Source organism: Mesitornis unicolor, unplaced genomic scaffold, assembly GCF_000695765.1.
Source record: "Mesitornis unicolor isolate BGI_N332 unplaced genomic scaffold, ASM69576v1 scaffold8578, whole genome shotgun sequence".
In the NCBI taxonomy this organism is placed as follows: domain Eukaryota; kingdom Metazoa; phylum Chordata; class Aves; order Mesitornithiformes; family Mesitornithidae; genus Mesitornis; species Mesitornis unicolor.
The window spans coordinates 24,867-38,599 of record NW_010199847.1 but is presented as its reverse complement, the minus strand read 5'-3'; the positions used below and the strand labels follow the sequence as shown (position 1 = coordinate 38,599).

Below are 13,733 nucleotides of genomic sequence, written 5' to 3'. Positions count from 1 at the left end.
ATATCTTCCCCTTCCCCTGTTTGGGTTTCTCACATTTCTTTTTCTTCTGTCCCTTTCTGTATTCCAGTATGATGAGTTTCTTCACTTCTAGCTTTTAATAATTTTCCCTTTTTAATTAGAAAGTGTATATGTTGTTTATTCTGTTCTCCTTGCCAACATCTGTTTGCCCTTTGGTCACCCAATTAATTCTTCATCTGAGCTTTGGACTGGTGGCTCCTTTACCTCCCCCCATTTTTTTTTTCTCTCTCCCTAGCACTTCAATATTTCAATCTGCATTGTTTGGATTATTCCTCAAATCCATATAAGTGTAGCTCCTGTGTTGCTGTGACAGTAGAGTGACATTAGGGAAGTCAAAGCACAGGCACTGACTCTGTATTTGACCTCTCAAGTGCCAGGTGAACGTATAGGCAGGATGCTCTTGGGTCTGTCCATTACAAACTCCTCCAGGAAGAAGTCCATCTCTCAAGCATACCAGGGCCCACAGCGCTAGGGCAGCAGGGCCCTGATGTCATTTGGAGCCTCAGGGCAATCTGACAGTAGAAGCCGTACCAGCAGCTGTCAGTATCTCAACACAGTGCTGACATGGGCCAGGTCACCTCCTTCGGTACCCCAGTCCAAGGGTGATTGACATCTCTTGGGAGAGCCTTGGATGGGAGTCCCAAAAGGGTTCATGTCAGATTGGCTTCTATTTCAAACCCAAGAGGGAGTTTGACTGCTCACAAATACACAGGGATCCCCTTGGAGTGGCTGTGTCACTGCAAAGGTGACAGGGACTGGGGACAGCTGTCAGCTCCAAACAGCTCCCGCTGGCATGCTCCTTTCTGGAGGCAGGGAAGAGCAGCGGGCTGCCCAGCTTGTCTCGGGAGGTGATGCCGAAGAGACTTCAGGTTGTTTGTAGTGCTGCACACTACACCACTCTTCATATTGAAGCACTTTGGTGTCTCACCCCGGAGGTGACAGTAACCCATCCTCATTCTCTGACAGCATTTCTTGTGGGGTCTTGGTGTTTTTAGTAGCTGCAGGCCCGGTTTTGCTTAACTTTTGACCAAAATAATGGCTGATATTAGGCTTGAAAGGGTTCTGATCTCTCCCTTGCTGGCTGTGGTGGCTGTAGGCCTGTATCTGTTTTCCAGATGGAGTCCAGCATCACCATGACTTGCACGGATGGGAAGTGGAACAAGCAGGTGACCTGTGAGCCTGTGGACTGCGGTGTCCCAGACCAGTACCATGTCTACCCAGCCACCTTCAACTGCAGCGAGGGGACCACCTTTGGCAAGAAATGTTCCTTCACTTGCCGACCTCCTGCTCTTCTGAAAGGTAGGGGAGAGTGTCTGTGCAGTGACCTGGGGATGGCTGCACAGCTAACACAGACTGCTCCTCTTAATATATGTTACTGTTGCTGTTGTTTTAGAATTATTCATGATATTTTAAGTATGAAGAATTATGAGACTCTATGGGAAGGTTTATTTATATTAGAAGTTAAGTTCCTTTGCATCTCACTATTACCTTCCTTTGACCTTTCCTTGATCACGGCTGGCCAGGCAGTAATGACAGTGAATATTGCTTCCATACAACCAAAACATGGAAAAGTCATGGGGATAAATCAAATTGAACTCCCTCATCTTCTTTCCCATGCCTTCTCTGTTTTCTGTGTCTGTCTCCCTTCTATACCCCCTCCATGTATTTGGAAAGGCAGAAGACTGAAAAGTTCCATGTCCCACTGGCATGGTCCCCCATCACTGTTTTTCCAAATCCACCTGTGAGCTCTCTCCTATTCCACATTCATCTTGCTTTACCTCTGACCTTTCTCTCCCCTTCTTGTTTGGGACTCTTTACAATTTAATTCCCTAAAAATAATACACCCTGTTGCTTTTTTTCCTTTTCTCCCCCATCTGGTAGTATCTCTGTCATGTTCTCAGCACCATCAACTCTTCTGCTCACAGGTGTATTAACCTTTTTGATCTGGTCCTCAGGAAACAAGAAAAGATATCATTGTTAATCTGAAAGAACATTAGAGCCAAATTAATGTGTCATCTTGCAGTGGGTTAATCTTAACTGCTGTTGTCGACTCGGGTACAAATGCTGTATAAGCTTCTTTTGCTTATGGGGTATCACCTTTTTTGCTAGGATTGATTTTAAACTCTAGTTTTGCTTTTGGGAAGTATTCTTCATTACAGATATGTTGACTTCTTCCTGTATAACCAAATTGCTTAATTATTTTAGCTCCAACTTAGAAGGGTAACCACTAGCAGCCAACATGCAGTGGAAGTTAAGACTTCTCAAAGGGAAAACTTTTATCAAAGAATTCCCTTTGCCTGTTCATAAACTCAGAGGGTCATCTTCAACAAGAGATGTTTTTTCATTGAAAATGCCTGGAGTGTTTTTGAGGAGGCAGGGAAAATAATGATATTAAGCAGGACCAACAAGAGCTTCACCTGAGGACTCTGACAGGGGTAGCTGGAGTGAGGGGTGCAGCTATGGTGTGTAGCATCACTCCACTTTTGCCCAGAAACTCTGTGAGCTGTGAGGTAAAGGCACCATTTGGTGCACAGCCATGGGTGATGACTAATAAATGTTGCCACTAAGCTTCTGGAGAATGGCGTTCGGATGACTCATGCCTAATTCAATCACTGACGTCATGACAGCCACTGTTGGTAATGTCACAGCTTATCACTTTGCAGGGGCAAGTATGATATCACCACGGCTGGTCTGCAGAGCCACTGCGTGAGTCAGAGCAGAGGAGCACGCTGGTGCTCTAGAAAAGAGCTCCCTTCTGCACAAAATACCTCTGCAATCATCTGCAGTTGGGGAGGGGAGGGAGAAAGCCAGGGCTGATTTAATGCGGCTTCTCTTATCTTTGTGGGTAGGGCAGGAGGGCTCCTTCACATATCTTCTTGAGCCCTCCAGAGCCTTTTGTTTTCTTCTTCTTAGGATTCCAGCCTCATACCCCGGCTCTCCTCCTTCCCTCTCAGAGAGGTGGCATTGCTCTGGGGTTAGCAGTTTGTCAGTATTATTTTGGATAACTCTGAAGTTGGCTTACTGTTGAAAATATGCATTGTGGGTTGAGAAGAGTTCCTGCAGCAATGCTCGGGGATTTCAATAGAGTATTAGGGATTTTTGAAGGGTTAGTGGCTCATAGCTATGTTTTGTTTCTTAGGAAAAGCTTATTCCTTTTCAACTTACAACATAAAATAACAAAGAATGTAAAATACACTGCAACTAGGCTACTTTTAGCTTAACCTTCTGAAGTCAAGTAGGTCATAGCAAAGGCAAATAGATCTATTGTACCTTTTACCTTTGAGGTGCTGGCCAAGAAAGCTTCCTAAGGAAAATGAGTCTCTAATGAGTATTATGAGTCGTATTTATCACAGTAGTCCCCAAGGACTGAGGGTCCCCAGCTGAGAATGGCTCCTCATTGTGTTGGAGTAGTGACTCTAATACTAACAGATGCTGCTCCAAAAGGCTCAAAATTGAAATAAAAAGGACAGACTCAGGGAAAAGATATAACACAGAAGCAGAATGAAGAATGTAATGGCCCCAAACCCTCTGTTAATGCCATGACTTTGGAGAGGAAGAGGTTGATGTATGAAGCAAGCTTCCTTTCAGAGAAGAACAAAATAAGGAAGAGAAATACAAAAGATTACAAAGCCAGTATGGTTTTCCCCATGCATTTCCTGAAATAAGCACTGTCTGCCTGTCATCTGAAAGCAGAGTCCTTAATGATTTAATGCCATCATCTAGAAAAAGAAAATGCATAGGACGTACACAGCTGCATTTGTCAAACCAACTGAGGTGGCTTTTGATATATTATGGGCGTAACGACATTTTAGAAAAAATAATAGTCCTGCTGAATGCTGTTAACTTTACTCACTGTTCTTCTCAGGAAACAACAGCAACTTGACCTGCATGGAGGATGGACTGTGGTCCTTTCCAGAGGCCCTGTGTGAGCTGATGTGTCGAGCACCCTCCATCGTCCCTAACGCAGACCTCCAGACTACTCGATGCCGAGAGGATAAGCACAAAGTGGGCTCGTTTTGCAAGTACAAATGCAAACCAGGTTACCATGTCCCTGGATCCTCCAGGAAAGCAAGAAAGTACGTGAAAGAGTAATGCCATGTAGTCAGCGTGATTCAGAAAGCCATGAGTTAAAATGATTTTGGGAAAGAGATGGTCTGTTTATAACAGACTACGTGTGCAATTCCTTCAAGTGGACAGTTGTGCAGTTTCAAGGGGATTTAGGCACCTAGCTCACTTAGGCTTCTCTGAAAATCCTAAACAGTGCCCAAAAAACAGACCTTACCTTAGAAATACCCCTTTGATATGCGGCCTGGGGAGTCCCCTTTGAAACTCTGCAGGAAAGGGTTAGTGCTATCGTATACTTCTGACTCTGCACAAACCCACTTCAAACCAACCACAGCCCACAAGCTTGGGAAAGGAGTTTTTGGGAGATGTGTCCAAGGCCAAAAGAGGAGTTTAGGCTGGGCAGCTCAATGCTGGCTTTGCAAATAATCCTTATTTTTGCTCCGAGACCTCATGACGCAGATTCACGATTTGTTCCCCAAGTGTTAAAAGCTAAAGCACACCCATCCCCTGCAACCTGCTAGCAGAACTCGGAGGCTTTAGAGGCTCTTAACTGACTCAGCCTCTCACTAAATGGCTTTGTTTTTTTCTGCACAAAAAGGCGAGCCTTTAAGATCCAGTGCACGCAAGACGGCACATGGCTGCCAGGCGCTTGTGTGCCTGTTACCTGCGACCCTCCACCTTCCAAGTTTCACGGGCTCTACCAGTGCTCCAACGGCTTCCAGTTCAACAGCGAGTGCCGGATCAAGTGTGAAGATGACGACAGTCAGTCGGTGAGTCTCTCTCAGCCCATACAAGCTTGGTTTTATTGTATGTTCCCTAAGGACCCTGATCTTGGAGGGGCCAAGTGCAGTTGAGGTCTTCTGAGACACAGACATGGAGAAGGGAAATACATAATTAAAATAGAGAGAGAAAGCTACTGCAGAGGCTGGAAATATTATTTTTATAATAGTAGTAATGATATTAACTATTACCCGTAGAGGACTAGCAGTGAGTGACTTACTGTCTTGGGACAGTAAGTGGCTGAAAACTCTGCCTCAGTGGCTCTAAGATACAGGTAGAAAATAAGGAGCAATTAATGTAGTTAAGTAGGATGTGAATTACCCACACTTGTACTGTTTGTTCATGCCGGTTTACCTTGCTTTTCCCTTCAGTTCTTTTTCTCATTATCAATATGTGTATGTGTGCCACGTGATAATTCAGCTTTACAGGGATTACAACTACTCAGGTAAACTGTCTCTGAACTTCCATGTTTGCCTGGCTGTGAAGGTGTCATTTGGCATCAGGGATCCTCACCTGGCATAAATCAGCATGTTGTCTTTGAGTTCCTAGGAGCTGTATTCACTGATACAAGAAGGTCTGGCCTTTGGTATCTTGTTTGAAATGCTTAGTTTTCCTCACCAGGGGTAATTATAGTTTGTGAGATAAGTAACTTCTCCCAGAAGGGCTGCTGCTGCTCAATACACTTGGGAAGAGACAGTGGAGATGTAGAAGCTGCTGCTGCTACACGCGCTGCAGAGAGCAGAGAGTGCTCTATCAAAGGCATTTTAATATCATTCCAGATTCTGTGGATATAGTAAAAAGGGAACAATCCTGCCTTATGGTTGGTGATCTGAAAGACGTCTCTTATACCTGCTCCAAATGCCCAAAGCCAATTGCTGCCCCATACCCTGCCAGGTTGGCCAGTCCCCCTCATGGGGACAACAGGCAGAGCCCTGGGATTTTGCATCAGGGCACCTGGAAAAGGTTTTCTTGTGTAAGATTTATGTGAGGTTATGAGCCTTGAGAAATGCAAAGTTGCATACATGGCTGCAGTTTGGGAGCTCTGAGATACGGCGTCTGTGGCTTTGTGCATCTACCACTTGCTCAGACTGGTTGGTGTGGCTGCAGACATGTACCATTGCTGCCAGTGCAAGGAAACTGGGGCCACCAGGGGAACTACAACTGGTATAAGGGGTTTGTGTTTGCTTTTAAATGAGCTGGACATGAAGAAAAGCAAGCAGTGGAGTCAGAGTTACAGCAATAATGAAGTGAGCTCTGGGAAGTGAGAGATACAGCTATGTCTCTATTCACTGTGAGGGAGGATGTAGTGACTGTTCAGCTGCGAAAGCACCTTGAGCAAAGGAGCAGATAACATCTCAAGAAAGGGATTTGTCAGGAAAGGTATTTCCAGATATTCCGGAAAATAGACTACAGAAAAAGAAGGAGGACTCCTGGCACAAGCCAGAACCACTTGAGAGGTGTTAATTATTTAAGGATTAAACCTCACTAAGTCTCTCTCAGCTATATAAGGTGATAATGCACATTGCTTCCAAGCAAGAAACCCAGCAGGGATTTTCACAGGAGATTTTGCAGGTCAGGGAATGATGGACAGTATGTTACTATAGCAATGGATATCCTGGGATCTCTGAGTATGTCACAGAAACTACAATAGCACCCTCAAGCATAGCCAGCTCCAGGAACTTATATCAAGCTTCATGGCTCACCTTTAAAAATCATGCTTGAACCCTTGCATGCAAACTGCAATGGAAGTGCACCACACTTGCTAAAACAACAAAATTTGCCCAATTATCGCTTAGTGGTCTCTTCCTGAATTTGTCACCACACTGAAAGATCATTACTTGGCTGTACATATGGCATCTCTTAATCACCAGGAATGTAATGGTCATTTAAGCAGGTACCTCCCCTGGCACCCAGAGCAAGGGTCTTCCATTTCCGAATATTGTGCACAAATCATATGAACAGTCAGGTCTAAATTAATCAGGGTCTGCCAAACTGGCCCTTAGCTGAGAGTCACCAAGCTGGATCACACCCTGAGTCCATCTGGTCCATTATCCTCTCATATGATTTTCTTATTACTTCTGGCAATGGCCAGATGTCTAGAGAAGGGGAAGCAGATCTCACGCAGCAGTCTGCTGCTCAGACCACTTTGCATCTCACAAAACATCGTGTTCATCAACAAAGCTGAAAAGAAAAGAAAAAGCATTAGGTTATTAAGGACAAGACTAAACACTGAAGGCTGCACAATCTTCCACGCTGGTACCACAGGCTTGTGCAGATCCCTGTGTGACAAGGGGTGTGGGTCATGGGAAAGAGCTCCTAAGGAAAGTCCAGCAGCCCTGCTGGGATCACAGCACAGACAGCACACTAAGGGATCCCCAAAGATACCAAGTGCAGTCTCCAAGAGTAGGGTAGGTTTGTGGGCAATATGCCTGGCATGTAAAATGGGTGAGGAGCAGCAGAGATCCTGCATTATTCTTCTACCCAGCAAAGCTCTGGTGGGAGGTTTGGAGCCCAGCCACACCAGCCATCCTCCTCTTGGATGTCCCACATTACTTCGTGGCAGTTGGGCTCGCAGATCCTGCAGAAACAGCTTGTGCAGAAATCCCCAATGCCGTAAGGATAGATCTGACAAAGATTGCCTGCACACTCCTTTGTTGTTTCTAAAGGGCATGATATTTCCCCTCGGACTTTGGTATTCATTCCTCGGTATCGTACAGAGAATCTTTTCTATAAGAGAAATGTCATATTCTGCTTCTTGCCCATTCCCACACCAAAGGAATTTTTTTTCTCCTTTCCACCTGTCTCGGTGTGTGTCTGTCTCAGCCTCTTCGTTTACTGTCACTCAAGGCAGCCAAGCTCTAAAGAGCCCGTTCTGCCCTGCTAAGCATCCCTGCTCACATCCCACTTTCCTGCCTCCTTCAGATGGCCATTGGGGATTCTTGCTTTTTCGAAACAAAGATGATGCAACTAGTTAGAAAATGGGAAGAGGGAAAAGGTTGTCTGTCTTCAACACAAACCTCTCAACAGCAAAGCAAACAGGGTGAATGCACCTTTGTCGCAACTGGAGTGGGTCTATTCTAAGGCAGAGACTTTGCAAGGGTCTTGTAAGGACATTACCTTCCACAGAAGAGGTGTGTGCACATGTTTATATGCAATGCAGCTTTCCTTTTTTTTATTCTTCGGAAGAATATTCCTCCTTGCCCACCCCAGAACTGGCAGTCCCAACTGGAGGCCCTCCTAGATTCAGCAGAACTTTGTTCCCGCCTCAGCTCTGCACTTTTCTCACTTCTCAGCCTGTCCTTGCTTTTGTTTTTGTGACCAACCTCATTATCTCCTCCTCTTGTTCCCAGGGCCGTGGAAGCAACGTGATTCACTGCCGGAAAGATGGCACCTGGAGCGGCTCCTTTCATCTCTGCAGGGAAATGCAGGGCCAGTGCACGCTGCCCACGCAGCTCAACAGCCACCTGAAGCTGCAGTGCGCCGGCGGCTATGGCATAGGTTTGTGAGCATCAGCCCCAGCCGTCTGCCGTGGGGACATGCAGCTCGGAGGGGAGCAGTGGGACAGGAGACAGGGAATAGGATGGGAACGGGAGGGAGGAAGGAAGAGGCCTGCGGTCCTTGAAGTCACCTTCTTCTCTGGACCTGTTTGCCTGAGAGGCTGCTACAGGAGGCTTTTCAGAGAACTGCTTTTAGGAAATGTGAAGCTTCGAGAGGCCAGGCATCACGTAACGTGCTCTGATCACCTGCTCTTTGCAGCACTTCCAGTTTCACTGTGTCCTTTCTTGGCCAGCTGGTTTTAATGGGCAGCCAGCAAGCTGGACTGTGCCAGAGACACATCCAGTCCTCAAAGCACTGGGAGAAGTTGTATCTGCATTTGCTCTTACACTTTTGTAATGTCCCCTCCTTCAACCACACATGCACATGCATGCCCCAGAGGTTCAAAGACAGGAAACTGGCAGGGAAGTGCAGCTTCAGAGTAATTCAGGTCTTTTCAGGAAGAATATGAGTCCAGCTGAGCATGCCCTTTGGTGTGAGAGTTGTTTAGGAGCTGTTGTGAGGATGTGTTTTTCCCCTTCCTTCTGGGGTACCTGCTCACTCTGCAAGGAGCGATACCTTCCTGTGCTCAGCTTTGCACTGTCACCCAGGCAGAGAGAGGGATAGACTACACACTGAAAATACATTATATTGTGTTTTCAGCTTCTGTTTTTGAGGTCTCTCTGCTGAAAGGGCTGCAATGGGAGCCGCACTGGCTGCAGCCCGTGCACACCCCAAGGTCCCTTCCTGTAGCCCCAGCCCCTGCCAGCCCCCTCCGCCTGTCCCTTTGAACTTGGAGAAATCTCCTTGTTGCACAGCTCCCTCATTATATCGCAGCCACGCGAGGGACCACGAGCCTCCTCGTGTTCCCTCCCTGGGGAGTAGAACACGACCTGGATGAGATCACCACTCTGTAATGATGCTAATTACAGATCATATATCAAAACAATCCCGACCCGCTCCTCTTTCTGTGAGTGTAAATAGCATGGCAGAGCGCGGGAGAGTGAGCAGGGAGCAGCCTACGGTGACTCTTATTGCGGCGAGGAGTTTTACCCTTGAGATGAGGTTACCTCCCAAGGCCTGCCAGGATTTTGCAAGGAGAGAAATACTGATCCCAGACCCAAGGTCTGGTGGGCCTGATCCTGGGATGGGACCACGCAGCCACTGTGAATGTGAGGGACCTGTGGACAGATCATCTGTGAGAGCGTGGCTCTTACTGGAGAGGGAGGAAGAGCTCGGAGAGGGCACACCAGCCATTGGCTCTTATCCTCAGCAGATGGAGACATACCACACACTTTGTTAGGCTCACCCAGCATCACCTTTCGGGATCAGGTTGTTGGGGTTTTCTTCTCTTCTTTGTGTTTTTGGAAGCCCGATCAATGTCCTTCTGAAAGGGTGCTCTCCTGCCGCTCACTTGCAATGGGGTTGATGCCACCAGGCACTCATCCAGCGGGTCCATGGAGCCACTACCACTGGAAAGCAAAGCAAACCCGGGGTGCTCCCCGTCTTGTTGGCTCAACAGCCTGGGTCTGCTCTGCTCCTGCTGCCTCCTCCATGTGGGAGGACGTGAGAAGGCAGAAGCAGGTGGGGAAAATAATAGCATCCAGTCATGGTCACTATGAATCCCACACACCTTCGGTAATTCCTCAGACACCTAATCTGCCCTTCCAGGCTGAGGTGTGTGCTGAGCCAAAGGTTCAGCTCTCCAAACCAGTGTGGAGATTAATTCCTCCCCCAGCGCTGATTGGAGTGCAGAAATCCTAATGATATGTTTGCAGCAGCTGTGCCATTCAAGAGTGATTTTCCAGGGGGGAAATGGTAATGGTCCAACACACTAGGGCTTACAGTTGTGTCACCACAGGGCTCTGGGATATTGCTGCAGAGTATCGCAGAGTGTTTTAATAAAGAAAGGACAGGATTCCCACTGGGCATGACAGTTAATCAGAGAAAAAGCAGGTTTATGTGTGAAGAAAGCCATCATTACCTCTCTGCGTACTTCTTCTTGACCGTGGGACTTAGGTGATAGCTCGTCTGCAATATCATTAGGCTTGATCACCCTCTGAAAAATTGTTATTGTCTGTAAATTTTACAGATCAAATAGTAGGTTTCTGTCATGTCATAGGTGAGATGAGTTCAACAGCCTCTGCTTTAATAAGTCCCATTGCTTGAAAGAGCAGTTGAAAAGGAGAAACCTTCACATTTTCTTGATCATCTGAAAGCACAAATCCTGACCCCCTTCTTGGAGTTAATAGCCAGAGAAATACCTAGATATGCAGCTCATACAAAAAAGGCCCTGGAGTATCTGCCACCCCCACAGTCTCCCGCTGAGTTGCAGGGTTGTACTCAGCATTTCATGTGCGGCAAGGAGATATGTGATAGTTATGGTTGACTACTAATTGCAATTTGGGAAAAACGGGCCCTAATCCTGTCCTTCAACTGTAAGGATGCTGAAAGGGTCAGGAGCTGCTTGCTTTATCCTGTCTATGTTTTTTGCAGGTGCGGAGTGTACCACCTCCTGTCTGGATCACAGCCACGAGCCCATCCTCCTGCGCATCAATGAGACCGTGCAAGACATCCAGCACTGGATGAACCCTCAAAGAGTGAAGGTCAGTGCCTGATGATTTTACTAACAACATCCTTTGTTGTGTGTTTACATGCAGTGAGCGAACAGCGTTACCTGTGGTTCATTCGGGGAATACGTGGGGATCTCTTCTGTCTGTTAGAGGAGAATTCCTGATTGCTGTTGTGTATTTGTGTGTTCTAGTAATGTGGTGGCTTTCTCTGCAAGTTGCTTTCTCTCTATGATTTCCCAGTGAAAGTCAGTTCAAGGTGAAGACATGTGGGCATCAGTGTGCTCAGATCCACCCGGCACCTGCAGCATGTTTCTGGTCTGGAAACATGAGTCACTACAGAGGAAAATGTGATGGGCAGAAAGAGAAAGGGGACTGGCCAGGTTTTACTCTCTCCCTCCTCTTCAGTATTTTGCACGCTTTGGGTAACAGGGCTGACTTTTCAGCACTGCTTCTGGACGCCAAAAGAAGCTAATACAGAGGGTATTCATTTCCTGAACCAGCAGAGCTGGCTGTGTCCTCCCCCCGCCCCTTCGCCCGCATGCAAGAGCTGCCTGCTCAGCACAGCCCCTGCCAGAGGTCACCGCTCCTTCCTCCTGCCCGCTGCAGACGCGCAGGCACCATCAACCGCTCAACCATCAACCGTCCTGTGCGTCCTCCAGCACACGCCGGCATCAGCCTGTACCAGTGGGGACACGTACGTGCGCTGTCCTCTGCACACACATGCAGCAAACAGCTGCTTGGTTTCATGCCTACACTTGGGTACCAGTCGGAGACACACTCATCTACCTCTTTCTTTAAACCCTCACCTACACAAATGTGCCCTTCTGCCTAGAAACGCATATAAAGAGGCACTTGTGTCTATGCAGTGTTTCTGCTGATGTAGACATTTACCTGGACATGCTCAAGCACACGGCAGAAGATGCTGTCACATCACCTGTCACCAGGGTGCAGGTTGCTGGTGATGCTTGAGCAAACACTGTTGGGTTTTACGTACTTGGCCTTGGCTTTGTAGAAGCCCATTTCGCCCACTTGAGCTTGATTTAGGAGAACAGGCAGCCAACACAACCTCAGCAGGTCCTGAGCAGCTTTGACCGTCTCTTTGCTTCTCTACATGCTTAAATATGTACCTGGGTTTGAGATTTTTGAAATCTGTGGAGAGTGAGCCCCTCCAAAAATCTCCACCACTTTATATTTCCCTATATCACATGGAGGAATAGAATAAATCCTGGAGAGGGGTGGGGAACCTAAGTTCAGAAAATATGACAAGCTCGCAGTGTCCTTCCCAGCTTCCCACTCACTCCAGATGCCGAGATTACATTACTGCCTAAGTCTGGGCTTTGCCAAGTTCTTGGCATGAAACATAAAGAAAGGCCCGGTCTCTGAATTAGGGACAATTTCTCTCTAGCCCTTTCTCCAGAGCTAGACTTTAAAGTGGTTTTGTAATTCATGGTGAAATAAAGTGACAGCTTCTCTCCCACTCTCTGCTGTGCTCCTGCGTTTATTGATGGGGGTACACAGAGGGAGCTGTAACGAGTTTTATACCTGCAGGTCTCTGGAGGGCTCATTAGGCAGCAGGGAAAACAGAGAGAGGTAAAGGGGGAGATGAGGGGAGTGAGGGATGGAGGAGAAATCATGGTTTTCAAGAGTACAGTGGTAAATAAGACCTGTTTTGCCCTTATGTTGAGGATCTTGCAAGAGCTTTAGACTGTGAGCAGATACAAGCTCAACCTCACAGATCTTTTGTAACCAGAGAGTGAGATTTGGGTTTGAAAACTTGTGCTAGAAGATGGAGGGGAGCCTTTAGGAGATGAGGAGGATGATGCTGAGATTTTTGTGGCAGCTGTAAAAGATCCTCCTTGTTCAACTCTCCAGATAAGGGGATGTCACCCACAGGGAGCAGTGCCTTGCGGGGTGCCATGGGGGGAGACGCTGCTGTCAGTGGGACCCGGAAGACCCTGGAGAGACTAGACTAGGATGCCTTAGGGGAAGGTCTCCATGGCAATATGTTATATATCATTAATAATACGTGTCTCTATTTATGGTCAGCGACAGCTTGCTGTTGTGCCATACGAGTAAAGGGAGCAGCTGGTTGCATTTACACGGCGAGTCTTTGTGGATCTCAAAGTCCTCGAGTGACGTAAAGGAAACACTTTTAGGTGCTTAATTTCAGGCACAAGTAATGTCTAAATGAGTGCAGTGTGAGAAGCAGATAAAGGCAGGACTGGTCTGTGGAGTTCACCTTTGAGAGGACAGGCACAGCTAAAACACAGGGAGAGCCGGCAAGGAAAAAGAAAACAATATTTGTGTGTGGCTGCTCAAGCAACAGCTGTTATGGAAGCAAAGTGGGAAGCAGGAACCGTCCCTCCTCTGAGAGTTGTTTAGAGCAGAGCTGTGCAAATCACTTGATTTTTCGGTTCGCTGGAAGTTCTGTCAAATTTACCCCAAAAAATGTTTTCTCCTAATCAACATTACTTTGTTGTTGTGATTTTTGGTGAACCAAAAGATTGAGAAAAAAACCTGCTGGTTTGAACATAACTTAACATTTCATTTCCAAGGATTTTTCTTAAACTTTTTATTTAATGAAAATGAAAAAAAAAACTTAAAAATTAAATGTTCTCTTACAGGAACAACAACAACAGATATTTCATTTTGAAAAATGTCTAAATATGACTGTGGTTTTCAGAATTGATTTAGGCTGAGTTCCTTTATTGGGTTCAAAACAGTTTGCTGAAATCAGTGCAAGTTGGCAGTGTCTTCCAAATC

General features: G+C 46.7%; 1 protein-coding gene across 1 annotated transcript in view; it reads left to right on the top strand.

Moving 5' to 3' along the window:
- The window catches only part of PAPPA (pregnancy-associated plasma protein A, pappalysin 1), a 175,200-nt gene that overhangs the window by 141,997 nt on the left and 19,470 nt on the right, over positions 1-13,733 (top strand). The window contains exons 15-19 of the mRNA XM_010189570.1: positions 1,134-1,317; positions 3,884-4,094; positions 4,682-4,853; positions 8,214-8,361; positions 10,894-11,003. Coding sequence (XP_010187872.1) covers positions 1,134-1,317; positions 3,884-4,094; positions 4,682-4,853; positions 8,214-8,361; positions 10,894-11,003 — 825 coding nt within the window. The remainder of the gene's footprint in view (positions 1-1,133; positions 1,318-3,883; positions 4,095-4,681; positions 4,854-8,213; positions 8,362-10,893; positions 11,004-13,733) is intronic.